The sequence below is a fragment of the Lactuca saligna genome, chromosome 9, assembly GCF_052625555.1.
Source record: "Lactuca saligna cultivar CGN05327 chromosome 9, ASM5262555v1, whole genome shotgun sequence".
NCBI lineage: Eukaryota > Viridiplantae > Streptophyta > Magnoliopsida > Asterales > Asteraceae > Lactuca > Lactuca saligna.
The window spans coordinates 3026656-3045822 of NC_136425.1; the positions used below are offsets into that span (position 1 = coordinate 3026656).

Genomic DNA, 19167 nt, shown 5'->3' on the forward strand with positions numbered 1-19167 from the left:
TTGTGTAGAAACTGATTAGGCCACGTGGTTTATGGAAGCAACTTGACAAGTTGGAGGACCCAAGTCGACGAGTTGAGGTTGTGCATGAAAACCCTAATTTTTAGGGTTTTCACCCTATTTAAAGGACCTTAAGTCCTCCCTCCAACCTCCTTTACCACCTTCACGTCCAAAATCAAACCCTAATTGAGCTAACCTCTTATTTTGAGTGTATATGAGGCTAAAGAGTGTGTGTTTAGTGCATTTTTTTAAGAGACTTGAAGATTTAGAAGACTGGAACGAGAAGGAGCTTGTATATCGAACATCTACTTCGTTTTGGCATTCATTTGAAGGTAAAAAGTCATTACCTTGCTCATTTTCTTGTTAGATCTCTCCACTCAAGAGTTTAGGGTCATTTCTAACTTATTCTTGAGGATTTTCTAGTATTGAGCACGTTTTGAAGTGAGGAGTTCATATATGGACTCTTCTAGGATCTTATGGACATAAAGTTCTCGACTTTAGCAAGCTTTGGCCCTTCTCGATGCCCTAAACCGTTTCCTAAGACTAGTTTGGGTGTTTTAGTCTCTTGAAGCCTTGCATGCACGTAAAGTTGGCAACTTTACGTGATAACTACACCTTAGGAGGATAAATATACAGTTTGGAGCCTTGGTTTTTCTTAAACGCGCCTGAATGAGAAAAGGGTTGAAGGAACTTGACGAGTTGCATAAGCCAACTCAACGAGTTGGGTAGGGTTACCCGCTTTCTGGATTCTGAGTGAACTCGGCGAGTGGGCGACATGACTCGTCAAGTTGATGAGGGTTTTCCCGATCTACTGGACACGGAAGAACTCGACGAGTTACTCAGGTAACTCGGCGAGCCGACTAGAGTTTTTGGTATTGAAGTTCTGAAGGAACAAGATGAGTTACTCAGGTAACTCGATGAGTTGGCCCTAGTTTTCGGTTTCTGAGTTCTGAGGGAACTCGACGAGATGGGTCAACATGGACTGTTGACCTTAAGTGTTGACTTTGACTTTGACCAAGGGTTGACTTCTGAGGGTATTTTGGAAATTTAATATTTTAATGGAATCAGTTATGTGATGGTTACAGGCAGCTGAGTTTAGAGCCGAGAGTTGGAGTTTGATCTTCTTGATTTCAACACTACTTGTGAGGTGAGTTGTCCTCACTATACTAACAGGGTCGAAGGCACCAATGTCGGTCCTTTTTGGATGGTTATCCTGGTTAATGGATGATGATATTGTTGGATTAGGTGTCTAAGCCTATAACTATTTTTGATATGTACTTGATTTAATTATGAGCATGGTCCTTTTGGGTTGCCTTCACTCATGCAACTTGATAGGATGACAGGAGGAGAGAGAGTAGAATTTATTATATGAATAATAAATTGGTACTCAAAATGGTTTTATTAATATATTATTTAGAAATCATATTATTTAATTAGTATTGATAAGAAATTAATTTGGAATTAATTTGCTGATCAAAAGAGACTGATTAAATTAAGGGGACTAATATTGCAACTAACTTTAGTTGCTATTTGGGCTATGGACTCCTAATAGAAGGGATTGAACGAAATCCATGGAATCCCATAAAGATTTCGTCCAAGGGGGTCTTCTAGAAGGGCTCCATGGATTGCTTAAGGCCTAAGCAAGGAAATTAGGGTTTCCATCTTAAAACCCTAATAAGCCTCAACTATAAATACATCCTCTACACAAGATTTTCGGCCCTATGAGTTTTTTGTGAAGAACCCTAGCTGAAATCATTCCCTCTCCAAGTCTTCCTTTGCATTGGGTGTTTATGACTCCATTAGAGGTGCACCACTTGGGGTACTAGGCTTTCAGAAGTCAAAATCAAGAAGGATTAATCTTGTTATTGCTACATAACAAGAGAGGTAAAGATTCTAACCCTAATCACATGTGAATTTCGATATATGTATGCTAGTCATAGGGTTATTTCTTTGGTATTCATAGTTGTATGTTTCAAATTAGAAAAACCTAGATCTAAAGCCATTAGGGTTGCATGTACACCATATGAATGATGTTATGCTCAGAACCTAATAGTGGTATCAGAGCCTAGGTCGTTTTTCTATTTAATAAATGCTAAAGTGAATTGCCAAAGATCAGGAAATCGAAAAACTTGTTGTCTGACTGGCTGACTCGCCGAGTCCATGTATGGACTCGACGAGTTGAGTGTTCTGGTGCTAGGATTTTCGATTTTCTGGCCAGTTTTTTATCAGGATAATTACCAACACTAATTTTTCTTGCCTAAATTCGATTTTTTGAGATTGGTATGGATATCCTTATCAAAATTGATGGATTTGGTTAAATATGGATATTATAAGATTATTATGATTGAAATATTTTACCTAGTAAATTTTGAAAAGTTTCAAATCACACCCTTTAGGTTTCATAGTTTAAATTTGAACTTAAAAGTTTTAGTTTTTGAAATTTGAATAGTTAAACCCTAATATTTTGAAAAGTTTCAAAATTTGTCCTCAAGTTTTGGAATTTAAAATTTAATTAAAAGGTATTAATTTTGAAATATTAAATTCTAAAACACTAGTGTTTTGAAAAGTTCAAATTACACCCTTATGGATTTTATTAAGTTAATTAAGTGTTTAATTAAAAGAGAGAATTAATAAATTCATAATAATATGGTTTAAGTCTAATCAAATTAAAAGTCTAATTTATTAATAGATTAAACCAATTGGTATTTTAAATGTATAAAATACACCCTTATACTATATAAAATTAAAGGTCTAATATATTATATATGTATAAGTAAAAGGTCAGTCTTTCTGTTGGTATTCATCATTCACGAAGCTGGTCTATAAGGGGTGTTTAAGAAAGTGTCATGTAAAATAACCATCATTGGGTATCCACTCTTACCCACCGCACCCTTGACTAGTGGAGGGTCGTTAGTTGAACGAGTAGGATAGAACACAAACTTCCATTATAAGTATAATGAAATACGAAGTAACTAAACACTTTTAAAAAATTCACAAATCTTAGTTACTTTAGGAAAAATGTGAATTTGGTGCTAATCCATGAAATTGCACATTGCACCTTGTTGGTCGTTAGTGGAGCATGTGTGGTTAACCGACACATTAATATGCAACTAATGAAGGATGGCAATGGGTAGCTCGTAGGTTATCATAGATCAATGGAGCGTGTGTGGTTAACTAACACATTGATTAGGTGATAAACGTCTTCGAGAGTACCAAGCTAATTTGCATGGTCATTTACATATTGTTTGTGATCCTCGGTATCTCAGTCACAAACTTGAGGGCATAATCGAGATTAAACATGCCATTGAAAAGTTCAATGAATCTCAAAAGATCTAGGAAGTTCAATTCATTTAAAACCCAATTTTTCTTTTTCGTTTTTCATGGTGGAAGTTGGTAAATCGTTATTTACCCACCTTCAGATATTCTGAAATTGGATTACGACATCCGTCTTCCGAATTGTAGAATATTGTGTTGGGTCCTAGCCTGGATATTTTATTTGGGTGTTATATTAAGGACTTAAATTAACTAACTTGAATTTCTCCCTTTTTGTAGATGTCAAATTCTAACAACTATGGTCTTCCCCAATCCTTTGGAAAAAGCTTTCCACATGAAGATGATATTCCATGATTGGACTGTGGAAATAGAAATCATGCTTCACTTCATCCACCTCCTCCAATAATTCTCCCTAACCCACGTGTTCGAAGACTTGAAAATTTCAAGGTCACTCAAGCCTTATTCGCAAGCAAACACGAAGATGGAAAGTCTATATGTGCTCATGTCTTGGATATGAAGTTACATATTGATAGATTATGGATGTTAGGTGTCATTTTCCCGAGGAAGTTGGTTGTTAACTTGGTTCTTCAATCACTTCCTGAATCATATAATGAGTTCATTAAAGATTACTATATGATGGACCATGATGTGACCCTCATTGATCTTACCTATTTGCTTATTGCTGCTAAATCAGTAATTACTTGGCGCACTGGTAAAGCAAATTTGTCTGGTAGATCAACCTCCCAAACTTCCATGGATATTAACAATGGCAACATTGGAAGTCCAAAAAGTTTGTTCTTCCTAATGGAAAGGGATTGACCAAGGTCAAACTGTTTGACTGGATGGAAAAGAGAAAGGCTGAATATGAGATTGTCCCATGTGTTGTTCTAAAAGAGTATACTTGCTTCTACCACCAAGAGAAGTGGCATTGGTTACGAAGCTACCATATCTATCTGAAGGATCACAAGGATGGGAGAGTTAGATGTATGACTTTGCTTCAAGTAAAATCCACTGTCTAACTCTATTAAGTTCCTATTTGTTGATTCTTAATACATGATGTGATAATATTGCATTTTGATGTCTTATAGGATCGAAGAAAAGAAAGGAAGCTTAAAGGAAGAGTGAGTTGAGTCTGATCACAAAGAAATGGGCTTCGATCGCATGGTTCGAATATTGGATTTTTTGACATGCTGTTTAAGAGTTAGGATAGATTGCTTAGAAATATTTAGTAACATAGTTTTAATTTGTAATTGCGTTGAAAGGACAACCTTTTCCGCGTCTTTATAAATAAAATAAGTTTTGATTTTTGTCTTATTTATATTTCCTTGCAATGACATTTTGTGAAAATTTATGTTTGTATGTTTCTATTGTTAGCAATATTAAATGGATGTGATTCCTAGTTATGTTATTTGTGGTAGTGTCAAAATTTTACCAAATAAAGGAAGATTCACATCACCCAAGTTTCAATTGGATAGAAACTTGGAATCATGCAACTGGTATTATATGATGAATAAGAACCTTTGTATTTGGGAAATCAAGACTAATTCATTGTTCGCATATGGATGTGAGTCAAGTAAAGGAATGGAAGATCTAGTACACATTATTGTGCATTGGTTAGGTCCACCACAAAGAACGATATGACTATTCGTCATGATTTACTAAAAGTTTAGTAAACATGGTTATGCTTACAATATTAAGTGTACTTTTGAATTATTGAAAAGGTTTCAATGTATAGCAAAACGAATAAGAAGAATCAATTAGGCAGAAAGATAAAAGTTTCTCCAATATGAAAATAAGGGAAAGTACTTTTGTATCATGTTTTATGGTCATCTTAATGATTGTAGGACCATATGACAATTGATCATCTAAATACATCTTAGTGCATTAGTATGACTAAGAAGAGGAATCGGAAATTGATGAAATGGTTAAATCAAAAGGTGAATCATAATTCATTCCAAAATCGAGTCTTAGAGTCGTACTCAAAGATTACACGTTGAGTGACACATCTTAAGAAGGTTTATAACACTCATCAAATGTGGAGTAGAAAACTTTATTACTCTTGCACGTTTGAAATTGGTAAGTTAGATAAGACAAATACTAACTAAGACCAATTGTGTGAAGTGTTTGTCTTGATAAGAATCTGCACTAACTCTTGAATGTTTGTTTGTCAATGAATGTTTCTTGACAATAGAATATTATATGTCAAGAGGTCAGTGGGAGTCTTAATGGTATTGAATAGCTTCAGGAACTAATCAAGAGTAAACCTATTGTTAATCACTAGCACACGACTTGAGGTTTAATAACCTATCGTGTTGACATATTCTTTTTTTTTGTGCCATTCCAGTTGAGTTGATTATGCATGTGAGTTCTGTGAGTTATCATTTGAATGCATAAAGGCAAAACACCTTAATAAATGAAAGTTCATTGATGTGTATGGGTGAGCTGCTCAACTACTTGGAACACATGGTAGGCCCTTGTGCTTCCATATGACAAGAAATAAAGATTGAACAAGTTCAATCCATATGAGTTTGGATTTGTCACAAAAATTGTCATGTGATAATGGTTATGACAAATTCACATGGATAGGAATGCATACACAATAAAATCTAAGTGGTAAGGTTTCTCTTCACTTCATGAAAAATTATTGTGAGGAAACGCTTTCACTAAGAATATTTTAAGGAAATAGCAATTGTGATATTTGCATTCTCAAATTCGATTATGATTACGGCATCCCTCTTCATAGTTCGAATTGTGAAATTTGTCAATTAGTCTGAACATTTGGGACTTATTCATATACATTCTGAAATAGTTTAGACACACATATGAGCTTTCTAATAAAAGGTGTATGATCTTAGATAAAGTCTTATTGAAACATTACATATTAGAAATATGAACCTTGGTAATGAAAGTCAATAATTATTGATTTCTAGAAGTTCGGTTGATTTCTAAGTACATGTCAAAGCTAGTGGGAGCATAAGTGTTATGCTGGTAAGGATAAAACTATCATGTTAGTGGGAACATGATTATTATGTTAAGTGTTGCGAGTTAGCAATATTAATTATAGAAAACAAAAGTTTCAATTTGCAAAGTTGCAGAGGTTGAAAAGTTGTTTTGCTATCATTAAGGGAGAGAAATTTATAGTTCATTTCGAATATAAAAGCTTAGATCGAGAAATTCTTGAGTTAAAGTGACTACCAATGTTTTTATATAGTTACAACTAGGTAATGAAAACACAAAGAGGATGTTTTAAAATGAGAAATTCTTGAGTTAGAGTGACTACCAACGTTCTTCCAAAAAAAGCAATTCCATCTCCAAAAATTAAAGAATATAAGGGAGATGATAGATGGTAACAAAAGCCCCAATCACAAAAACGATGAAGGTATAGATTTAGCTACCGAGTCAGAAATCGACTCACAAACACTTTGGAGACCGATGAATGATAAATTTGAAAGCTAAATATCAGATTTAGAGAGAAATTGCTTTTTACTTCTTATACTTTAGATGCAATCGACGATTAAGAAAAGTAGTATCGGCATTCGAAATCAATGGGTGTGCTTCAAGGCGTTGAGTTCTCCGATCGAACACCAAATGGGCGTGGTTCTAGGTGTCAAATATTGATTGATGTTTCCTTTTTCTATGCGACGTTGATAATCATTGGTCTCTTCAATTGCTTCACACACGCTGTGACGCTGCCCTTCTCACCACAGAAAATTGGACTCAAAGTTTACTAGGCTAATTTTTTTGGACCAATATTATATATACTATAGATGAATGGACTAAATTTATGCCCCTAAAATTTTGTTGCCCTGGGCTTCAACCCAGCTCACCCATGTATTGGGTTGGCCCTGTTTGGGGGTGTGACAAGGTCCCCCAGGCTGGATGATCTATCAGCTGGCTTGGCCAAGCCTAGTATAGTCGCCCCAGCAGACCTCCACCCCCCCACATCGTTCCCTGAGAGTGGGACAAAATAAAGGTTCGGCCCCATCAAGGACACTTTCTACTACACGACAATCATAATGACTCCGGGTGACAAGGAGTATGCTCAGAGAATTACCGCCTGAACCAATCATTGGCTCTGACATAATGCGGAACACAACTAACCAATCAGGATAGCGGATCCTATCGGAGCTGCAGTCTCTGTTCCTCATATAGATCAACTAGGATCCTCAGTATATAAAAGGACCTCTACCTTGCTTTGAGAGGTAAGCTGTCTATCCCGAATTTCACTACTCATTCTCAAATATTCTTCACTAACTTGACCGTCAGAGCGTTTTCCCGGAATCTCCTCTCGGAGAACGGCTAACGGCCTTGCTTATTGTAACCTCGCAGATTCCCTCTGGCGTAAGAGCTCATCCTTAGAGCAAGTGGTCGGAGCCAAGGTCGCATCAGTCGCATATCCCACTTTTCGCTCAACAACCTCCGATCTTCAACCCCTATTTCCTGCGGTCATACAAATCCAACCACCAAAAACTGCTGTCGCGAGAGCCTAACCCTCACTTGTCATCGACACAACAACTCAACACCTCCGCTCAACAGCCTCAGGGGTCAATTCCAAACATGCTCCAGCAGCCAGGAAAATTCTCACAATTGCAGTAAAGCACACAATCAAGCTACCAACAACAACCATACATCTCTCAGGAAACAATGAATAGTCAAGCATACGGAAACTCGTATTACACCCAATAGCTTACGATGTACGGCGGTTTTCCATACTCTCGCATGGTAAACCCAGTGAGAAGTACCAGTTCTACCTTTTGTCAGGAGCTCTTACAGTATGAGATCCCATACTCGGTGATGACACCAAATATCCCCAAGTATAATGGAACAACCAACCCCAACGAGCACATCGACACATACGAGTGGACAATGACATCACTAAATATGGACAAGAGGTTCATGTGCACGTATTTCCCTGTTACGTTATCTGGAAATGCTGAAAAGTGGTTCAAGGAGTTGCGACCATGCAGCATCGCGAGTTTCGAACAACTAAGATAACTTTTCCTCAAAAATTTCATGTAATCGAGGAAGGGGAATGGAGATGCAAACTCAATAATGGCATGCAAGAAAAAAGAAAGAGATTCGATACATGCATATTACAATAGATTCACGTTGGTGAAACTCAATGTCTCTAGTGAGAACACTGGAATAAGTTGAACCAGTCACTTGCAATATGGGATGATCTCTGCTCCACTTTACCAAAGGAGGGTAGTTCAGATCATAGGATGGATCTAATTTAGCATTTACATCTTCGAATTCCGACTGAGCATATGCGTCATTATTTTCACCTTTATTCTCCCCCTAAAATGCATTTGGCTCAATATTTAAAATCAGGTTCTCCCCCTGGAATGGAGTGTCAAGGGTGACTTTGGGGTTTGCATTCTACCCCTGAACAGGTGAATCGGATGTTGAGGTTGAAGTAGAACCTTCCCCATGAACAGGTGCATTTGTAGCTCGTGGTGAAGGTGGAATCTCACAGGTCTTCGTAATTTGAGGCTATGTTTCAGGGTCTTTGGCAGCATCATCAATGATCTTCTTTAGTTCATCTTCCTTGTTATCTACTGCTTTTGATTCCAAAGAGATCGCCATTTCTGAATCATCAAACAGATTCATGAATTCCTCGTAGAGATTTGAAAGACGCATCGTCATCGGATTTGTCTTAGGAAAAATCTCTTCAGACTAACAATCAACCTTCTGATACTTCTTCATATAGTTATAATCAAATGTGACGTAATAGGTTTATTCTATCCTTTTTGAATTTTTGTTCAGAATTCTATATGCCTTCGAGTAAGAGAGTACCCCAAAAAGATCCCTTCATCCGCTTTCACATCGAACTTGTTTCGTTGCTCTTTAGAATTGCAGATAAAATATCTGGAACCAAAGACATGAAAGAACTTGACATTAGATTTTCATTTATTTTGAATCTCATAAGGAGTGATTAAAAATCATTTATTAATGAGAGATCGATTATGAGTGAAACAAGCAGTTCCGATAGCCTCAGCCCATAAGTAAAGTGGCAAGTTCGCAATTGAAGTTGATATGAGAGAGCCTGTTCAAAACATCACCACTTCCAAGTTTAAAGACCTTCTCAAACAAAATCATACTTGGGGATGTTCCGAACTCATAAGGAGCAGATAAGGCTATCCCAACTCGCAAGCAGCATATAGATGTTCCTTCTCAAACTTTAGAAGTGGAAGTCCTTGCACCTGATCGTCAAGTACAAGTTTGTTGATGTTCTTGGAGTTGAGATGCGAGAGCCTTCGGTGCCATAACCAACTTTCATCTGAAGATGCTTTCGTAAGAAGGCATATTGAAGGCTTTCCTGTGATCGACTCTATGTCCAAAGGAAACATCTCTCCCTTTCTTTTGGATTTCAGAAGCACTGCCTCTGTTTTCTTTTCTATAATTTTATATCCCTCATCATTGAATGATACTTTCAGCCATGTACCTACAATCAATTGAGAAACACTTATCAGGTTATGTTGCAGGCCTTTCACATATGCTACATTGCGAATGGAGAATTTGCCATTCGTGATCATGCCATACCCTTTGATTTTCCCGTGACATTATTTCCATACTTCATTTTCCTCCATCCTCCAGTGATCGGAATTCCCTCGGCTCTTCTTTCCTTCCAGTCATGTGACGCGAACAACCACTATCAATATATCATTCCGAGACATACTGTTTGTCATGAATCATATACAAATTTCAAAGAGATTTAGGAACCCAAAGTTGTTTGAGTCCTCGTGAGGTTTTCTTAAGAATAGGAAAAGTTATTACTTCATCAATCAAGTAAGATCTTTTTATCAAAGTTGAATTCTCTCCTTTCATTGCTTTAAAAACAATTACCCTTTCATCATTCAGATTTCTTTTAAAATGAATTTTTGTTTGTTTAGATGCTATTTGTCGCTTGACGACCTTTTTGCAATCTTCTTTTCCTCCCTTTTCAAGTGTGTTTCGGAATCCTTGAAGGAAAGTTCTGGTTCCGAAACAAGTTTTCGCTTGCCTTCAACATCTTTTGATGTATTGACAGTTTTTCAAAAATTGGTTTTAGGAGAAAAATAAGGTTTAGTCTTTTCCAAAGGTTTCGTTTGTTTTGAAAACAATGGTTTTAGAAAAACTTTTGGTTTTAAAACATGTGGAGTTGAAGACTGTGGCTTTGAAGACGAATTAAGTTTCAGATTTGGATAGAATTTCACATTTTGATTTGCGAATCTTTTTAGGTTAACAAAATTGGAATTTTTGGATTTCCGGAATCGCTTTCTTTCTTTTAGATTTTTTCTAATATCTAGCATTTAGCTGTCTTTTCTTGGTAATATGCTCCTCAGCTGACTTATGAATTTTGGTTCTAGGCTTCAGCTTTCTAACAGGTAAGTCAGTCTATTCGGAAGCTGTTTCACTCGGTACATTTTTAGTTCCACTCGGGCCTGCTTTATCATTACAAGGGTTGACACTATTTAATGGTTCTGCGACATATCTCCCTTTGGTTTTCCAAGAGGTCATTTTGGAAAGACCTTTAGTTTCATCAGAGTTATCAATTGGCCTAGCAAAAAGAATTCATCGCAACCATCTGCACTATCATCATCTACTAAGGAAATTAATTTGGAAATATGATTTTTGTCCAGTCCGTTTTTTACAAAAACTTGATTAAGGACGGTTTGAACTTTCAGACACACTGTAGCTTTTGCTTTTAAAACATCTGAACCCTTATTTTCAACTATACGAACATATTCAACCGAGTTTTCCAAAATCAACTTTTCCTTTGGTGCATCCTCATTTTGTACAAATGTCGATCAATCAATCTCATCCTCTACGGAGATCTCACTCATGTCACTTTCGTCAAATTCGGAAACATTCTCAGTATCGAAAGTGTTTTCCGAACTCAATTTTGTGCATAAAGAGTGAAATTTCTATACAGTATCAGATTTAATATTCTCTTTATCATTTTCATCCAACGTTTGTTTTAGCATGCTTTTATCTTCTTTGGACTGAATATATGCTTCAATTTTGTCAAGTACGACTTTATAAGATTCAGAAACATCATCGGAGGACACTATGGATTCGTACTTGTAACATTTTGTATCGATTTCATCATCTTTCAATTCGAGAAAGGGTAAAATCATTTTGTGTATCTTTTTCCCTATTTCACAGTCAAGATGTAGTTGGGGGATGTTACAATATAATCTCTTAGCAATCAAATAGAAAACATTCATTTGTTTTAAAAGCGTTAAATTGTCTCTTTTCAAATAAATGACATTATCCCTAGACCTATTCAAATCTAACTCCAACTTCTCTATCCACATCCATCTCTCTTCACTCTTGTTTGCTATCCTGCTGATTTAATCAGTTAGGTTAGAACTGTTTAGACGCGTTCTTTTTAAGATATCACTAAAACTAGAGACAGTAAAATTCAAATCATCTAATTCAAATTCGTAACAAGCAATTGGAATATTAAGAGACTGGAGAATAGATTGTATCTTACTGATGACTCTCTCACATTGATTGACCTGTTTCGAAACAAGTCTTGCAACTAAACAGTTGTCAGATGCATGCGTGCTGTCATTGGGATATCCTCTCTGCTTCGAAACATCACCACGAACCATCAAGCATCTTCCCTCGTACTCAGGGACTCCAAACTTCACAACGAAGCATCCACCACGCATGGGCTTCCGAACTTTCTCATGTTCCGAATCTGTTGACCAGAATTCAACATGTCCAAACTCGTCAACATCCTCATGTACAATCAAAGCAAGCTTAGCACTGCCAACACTCTTTTTCTTTCTAAGCTCTTCTAACTTTCGAAGATAGTAAGTTTCGTCATCTTCTTCATCCTTCTTCTCACTCATTCTTCTTAACATACACTCTTTGGCCAAATGATTCTTTCCATAACAATAGTTGCAGTCATAGCCGAAATCTATCATCAGCTTCTTTTCTTTCTTCACCTCATCCTTTTGCGAGTTGTTGAGGCTCTCACCCTTTGCTTTGTCAGAACTGTAGTTCCCTTGCCAGTTCCTGTGTTTGAGGCGTCCAAAATTCTTTTTAGCAAACTTTCTGGGATTCGACACCATCAGAGCATATTCTTATTTTGTAAGCTCACAATTAGAGAGATTAGACTCTGAATCTTTTTCTACTACCTTTTTTCCATTCGTAACTAGGGCCAATGAACCTATATTGGAAACAAGCTTGACATCTTTCGTCACTTCATCTTCATGGGATCTCAGAATACCCAACGGATTTGCCAAAGTATAATTCTTAAACTTTTCTTGAGCTTTTACGGTTGACACTACTTCTTTCCATTCCAATATCAAATCGTTCATGTAACATCTCAAAAATAAAATCCAAAATTTTCGTTTTTAAACCATTAATAAAACCCATAAATCTCAACATCATATAAAACAAAAGTCGTGTAACTCAAAAATATCATAAAAACTATAAATGTATCAAAATTATAAATAAAATATCAAAGTGAATCATCCCAGGCTAAAACTGTGGTGTGTGTCATGCGATCAAACTAACCCCTTCCCTTTTCTAGTGGAAGTACCTGAAACCAAAACGAAAAACCGTAAACACGAAGCTTAGTGAGCTCCCCAAACTACCACATAGCATACACATAACATATAACATAACTTTGGGACTCTGCCTAGCTGCATCGGGCTCTTGCCTGACATCAGGCTTACCCACACATCAGACCACATCTGGCATCGGGCCTCGCCTGACAAATATACAACATATCATATAACACAAGTACATAACATAAGCATATAAACATTCATTGAGCTTACCCCGACATCGAACCAAAGCCCGGAACACATGACATATAACATATAAGCTAACATGCATCAGACTTGCCCCAACATCAGACCAAGGTACGGAACACATAACACGTAACATATAAGCTAACATACATCAGGCTTGCCCCGAAATTGGACCAAAGCCCAAAACACATAACACATAACATGCAAGAATCACAAAGACATCTAGCATACGTAACCGTTTCTCGGGACCGTCCGACATCGAACCGTAGTCCGGAAATATATAATCTACATCGGGCTAACCCTGGAATCGGACCTAAGTCCGACATATGCTAACATACATAAACGGGCCGTCATTGGTGCCTTCGACCCGTTCCTACTGGAGGAAAACTCACCTCTCAAGCTGTCTGCTGAAATCTTGTGTGAGGAATCTTCGATGGTTGCTTTAACGACTCCCCAACTATCATCAACACAATACACTTAGTCAAAATCTGATAATCTTTCACAGGTTAAAAAGACCATTTTACCCCTGGTCAAAGTCAACATTCTGGTTGACTCAACTCGCCGATTTGGTTTATCAACTCATTGAGTTCTGCTACTCAAGAACCCTAAAATCATGATCCAACTCGCCAAGTCATTCCCCCGACTCACCAGGTTCTCTATCCACCCATAGTTATAATTAAGCGAGTCAACTCATCGAGTTCTGCTTACTCATAATTAGGACAACCCATGTCAACTCGTCGAGTCCTTCCTTGGACTCGTCGAGTTCTTCAACCTCCAAGTCCAAAACTATATCCAGCTCGCTGAGTCATCTCCTAGACTCAACGAGTTCACTCATCAAGAGAAAGAATTGGGGAACCGCGACCTGACGCGCCGAGTCGCATGAACAACTCGTCGAGTCTCCCTAGAGCTTAATCCATTCAGTCGATTCCAGTTAGGTTCATTGCCTCCAAAACATAGATTTGGATCCCTAAGGTCCTTATGTCACGTAAAATTACTAGATCCAAATTTACGTACATGCATGGGGTTTTTAGCTCAAAAGGTCCAAAAAAAGGTGGCTCATAAGGTGCATGGGATTGCCATGGCCATAAAGTTGGCATCTTTATGCCATGGAGTCCCTCAAGGACCTAGATCTTCAGTAGATACACCAACTTATGCTTGCACTCATGAATAGTTCCAACATGTACTCCAAAATGCCCTAACTACCCCATAAGAAGATATAGAAAACAAATGGCCAAGGTATAGACTTGATTACTAGAAAGTTAAGGAAATGTGATGTTGCTTCTGGATCTACAACTTGCTTCTGGATCTACAACCTTCTCTTGGAATCCTCTAGTTTCTTCTTATTATTCTCACAAGCTTCAAATCACACCAAATCACTCAAAAATGGTTCACACACTCACACAAAGCTCAAGCTCACTAATTAGGATTTTCTAGACAATAGGAGATGATGAAGGAGGCCACAAAGGGGTGTTATGCTCTTTAAATAGGCTGCCAAATCCTTAAAATTAGGGTTTCATTCTAGCAGTTCTACTCGTCGAGTCGGAGCTTCCCAACTCGTCGAGTAGACTTCAAACCCCGCTTCCCTCTCTATCTCTACTCGACGAGTTTGGGGCTACCAACTCATTGAGTTGCCTTGTAAAATTGATTAAACAAATATTTAAATACATACCAGGGATCTAGGCGTTACAGTTCATGAACGTCACCTTTTGCTCTACGTTTCACGCTTGATCTTGTTTTTTAACATCCTACTCAAAAGATGATTAAAACGATTAAAATTTTGATCAAGTTTCTCATTTGGCTTTTGAGAAAAAGCACCAAACTCCGAAAGAAATAGTGTTTGAACTGAATGCTCAAGATTTGTATCACTAGAATAGAGTTCTTTCAGCCTGTCCCATATATCCTTTGCTGTTTCACAAGAACTCACCAGACGAAACGTGTCTGGAGGAAGAGCGAACCTGATTATCCTCATTGCCTTGACGTTACTCATTAACTTCTCCTTTTCATCTTGAGGAATGTCCATTTGTTCAATGAGAAGAACGTTGTATTCTGCTTGAGTTTTAATAACTTTCCTTGTAGTAGTCTGAGCAAACATCTGTTGGGTTATTGACTCCCATATTAATGAACCATGATCTTCAAGACCTAGCATGTAGTATTCGAAGTGCAGTGCCCATACTTCTTAATCTTGCGAAAAAAGAATAGGGATCCTAGTAGTAGATCCGATGTTGCTTGATAGATTGAAGGAAATAGTGTATGGATCTTCTGGTTGGATGATGTCGATTCACAAAAACCTGTTAAGAATCAGATGTGTAAAATAATAATCGAGTTTAGGGCTAAGAAAGACACCAGATTTTTTGTCTACAATCGATGAGAACGATGAATACGACAAAAATGGATCTTATAGAAACTTAAAAACCGTAATAAGCTCGACCGAAGATATACGTATAGATTACACAATCTTCTGCTTTGATACGAAGAGTTAAAACAATAAACTTAAGATCGATAGATCCTTAATTAATAGAAAAGTGAATCAAAACAAGAAAAACAATTGATCAAAAAATGTCGAATGATTATATTATCAAAGCCTTAGAATAGAGTTCTATGTCAACTTTTCTGTAAAGGCGATGTAGGGTAATTCAACTGATTAACCCTAACACAAAATATGCATGCAATATTTAGAGCCTAACCCTAGCACCATAAACACGGATAGACAGACCCAATCCGTTTAATTAAGGCTAAATACATACATAGAAAATTTGACACAACACAATAAATAACCCAACAAGAAACAATAAACTTAAGATCGATAGATCCTTAAACATCAAAGTGAATCAAAACAAGAAGAACAATCGATCAAAAAGTGCCGAATGATTATATTATCAAAGCCTTAGAAGAGTTCTATGTGAACGTCTCTGTAAAGGCAATGTAGGACAATTCAATTGATTAACTCTAATAAAAAATATGCATGCAATATTTATAGCCTAAGCCTAGCACCATAAATATAGATGGACATGCCCAATCCGTTTAATTAAGGCTAAATACGTGTGTGTGTGTATATATATATATATATATATATATATATATATATATATATATATATATATATTATTTTTCAATGTCGGTGATTCTCAATGTTCATTTGCTTCTGTTTTTTTTTTCAAAAAAAAAAAAAGTAAAAATAGACCACATTACACAGTTTGAAGCATCAAATACAAATGCAAAAGAATAGTCTTTCTAAAAATAGAGATTCTGATTCTGATAATAGCAAATTTTCACATTTAATTTTTTTGATATAATAATTGTTATCATTCATAATTATAAAGTTAAATTATTCGTATTTTGTTAGTTATGATTTTAGTCATTTATTATATTTTTAAGTTATGATTTTTGTCCATTGCATATTTTTTTTATAGTTTTCATTTTTATTAATTTTCTTAAGATATATTTTCAAACCTTATTTTCATCTGCATCTTCCATATATAATTGTTTTAATTGAAACTTTATTTTAATACTTTGTGGTCACGTCACCGTGTTATGAGGGTGTTTGGCTAAGCTTGTGAAAAATCATAAGAACTTTTCAACTTATAGTTTATAGTTTATAAGTTGATAAGCTAAGGGTGTCTTATTTATGGATTGACAAAACTACAAGACTGATCCTTATGGTGTTCAAAAAAAATTAAATAGGGTCAAAAAAGTTTTTCAGTTGCATAGAATGTCCAAAATCAAGGTTTTTCTGTGTTTTTGATCTAAAAAAACTTGAAAAAACGGTTATACCCTTTTACTTTATTTTATATTTTAATTTGTTTTCTAATATTATTTTAATTTAAAATAAAAAGAAAAGAAAATAATTATCCCCGAACCCCACCCCTCTCTCTCTCTCTATCTCTCTTTCTCTCTCTCTCTCTCTCTCTCTATATATATATATATATATATATATATATATATATATATATATATATATATATATATATATATATATATATATATATATATATATATATATATCTGCACCATGGTTTTTTTGTTTATTGTTTCCTCTCTTCAACTTCTTTTTCCCTTTCTAAATTCAACTCGACAATCAAGAAAAGAAAAAGGGAAAACTTGAATGAGATTGTTTTTTAATCTCAAAATTGATATCAATTTGAAGTTGTTTAATAACCAAGATGTGCCCCCTTTCTTCTCCCTTCACGCAGGTCCAATAACAAAGTTTAGTATCCAAGAAAAGTAAAGAACCGATGACTTGGGTCTTCTCCACCTGTAATTTGTGTTCATGGTGAAGGTGGGTGAAGATTTGTAGTGTTCGTCGGGAAAACCCTAACATCCGACTAGGGATGTCAAAAACCCCCGTGGAACCCCGCTCCCGTGGGATCCCGATCCCGTATGGGACTAAATTTTTGAAAAAAACCGGGAGCGGGAGCAGGAGCGGGGGCAAAATTAAACCCCGCTTATTTTCGGGACCGGGAGTGGGAGTTGGTATTCCCGTCCCGTACTCCCGCGGGGCTCCGGTTGTACATTTATGTAAAAAATATATATTTAATATAAAATACATATACAAAATAGATTTTCTAATTTAAATGTAGGTTAGGTTTCACTTTCCCGTTTTCAATTAATAGATATTGAAGAGGTAGTGAATTGATCATATATTTTTGGATATGTAAGTATTTTATATTTGTAATATTGGATTTGTCATATTTTATATCTTTAAGATTGATGGAATTGTCGTTTTGTAATATTGAATTCGTAATGTTGAATTTTTAATTGTTTAGTTTCTAAAAGATTATGTTTTAAACTTTTAAAGTTATTAAAAACAAGCTTTTTAGCCTAACACAAAGTAGTCGTTTAGCAAAAAAAACGAATTTTAAGCGGGGGAACCGGGGGAACGGGGGCGGGATCGGGGGTGATGGAGGTAACCGGGAGCGGGACCGGGGGCTATGTAAACGGGGAAGCCGGGGGCGGGGGCAACAATTGATTTCGGGGGCGGGAGCGGGGGCAGCTATTCCCGCTCCCGTTTGGTCCCGTTGACATCCCTACATCCGACGCCACCAACCTTAGACCAGTAATGAACTAGGTCTTTTCCATCTCTCTCATCGCCGACGAAACACTTAGCAAAACCCTAGCCTTCGGCGCCGCCAACCGGCAACGGCTATGCCGAAGAAGGAAGAAGTTTGGCATCAATGGTGTTTTCATCGCCGTCGTTCTTCAGTTAGGGTTTTTTTTCAAACCTTGACGACAGCTACATTCTTCGGTTTTGGTTTTCGTCTTCGTTCTTCAGTTAGGGCTTTCTGCTTCAGATCTGTCCATCAAGCGATTTAAAGCACTTGGACATATTGTTCTTACTAGTGAACATACACTATGGATCTCCAACCTCTTGAGAATCGACGAGCACCACCGGCGACACATCAATAACTTTAGATCCAAGCTTCAGTGATTCCGATGGTGGAGGAGCATTTACCGCGCATCAAACTATCTTGAAAGCATTCGTCGGAGCAACCCATATATGTGTGGATTCGTTAAATGTGGATTGGTGTCGATGTTTGGATTTAATGTATTTTGTCTTCGTTCTTGTTGTTGTTCCTACATATTGATCATCTTTTTCTTTTTTCCAGATCAAAAGAAATTTGTTTTAAATACATCATCACTATATCTATCTGTATAATTTTGGTTTGAGATGAAGATATGAAAGGGATTTCATCTAGTTATCCCTACATATACAATAAATCGATTTTAGGTTTAGGGTTCACATCAGAAATCGATGCATATTAAGATTAGGTTTGGGAAATCAATTTTCAAAGGATGTTTGTTAAGAATGAAATATGAAGATACAGGTGTGAGTTCGTTGAAGAAGAAAATAGAGGATGAATGAAGAACTAAGAAGCATGTCCCCTCCCACTTTGCATTTCAGAGAGAGAGAGAAAGAGAGAGAGAGGGAGAGAGAGAGAGGTTGGGGGATAATTATTTTATTTTTAAATTAAAATAGTATTTGAAAACTTTAAAAATATATGTATAAAAAAGAAAGTAAATGGTATTACCGTTTTTATAAATTTTTTTTGGACAAAAAAACATAAAAAAACTTTGATTTTGGATCTTCTATACAAGTGGAAAACTTTTTGGATCATATCCAAAACTTTTTTGAATATCACATAAACCA

General features: G+C 36.4%; 1 protein-coding gene across 1 annotated transcript; it reads right to left on the bottom strand.

The window, feature by feature from the left end:
* Positions 1-14733: 14733 nt before the first annotated feature.
* Positions 14734-15168, bottom strand: LOC145014838 (uncharacterized). The gene has a single exon (XM_078973270.1). It carries the CDS (start codon positions 15166-15168, stop codon positions 14734-14736), a length of 435 nt encoding a protein of 144 aa, XP_078829396.1.
* Positions 15169-19167: the final 3999 nt, after the last annotated feature.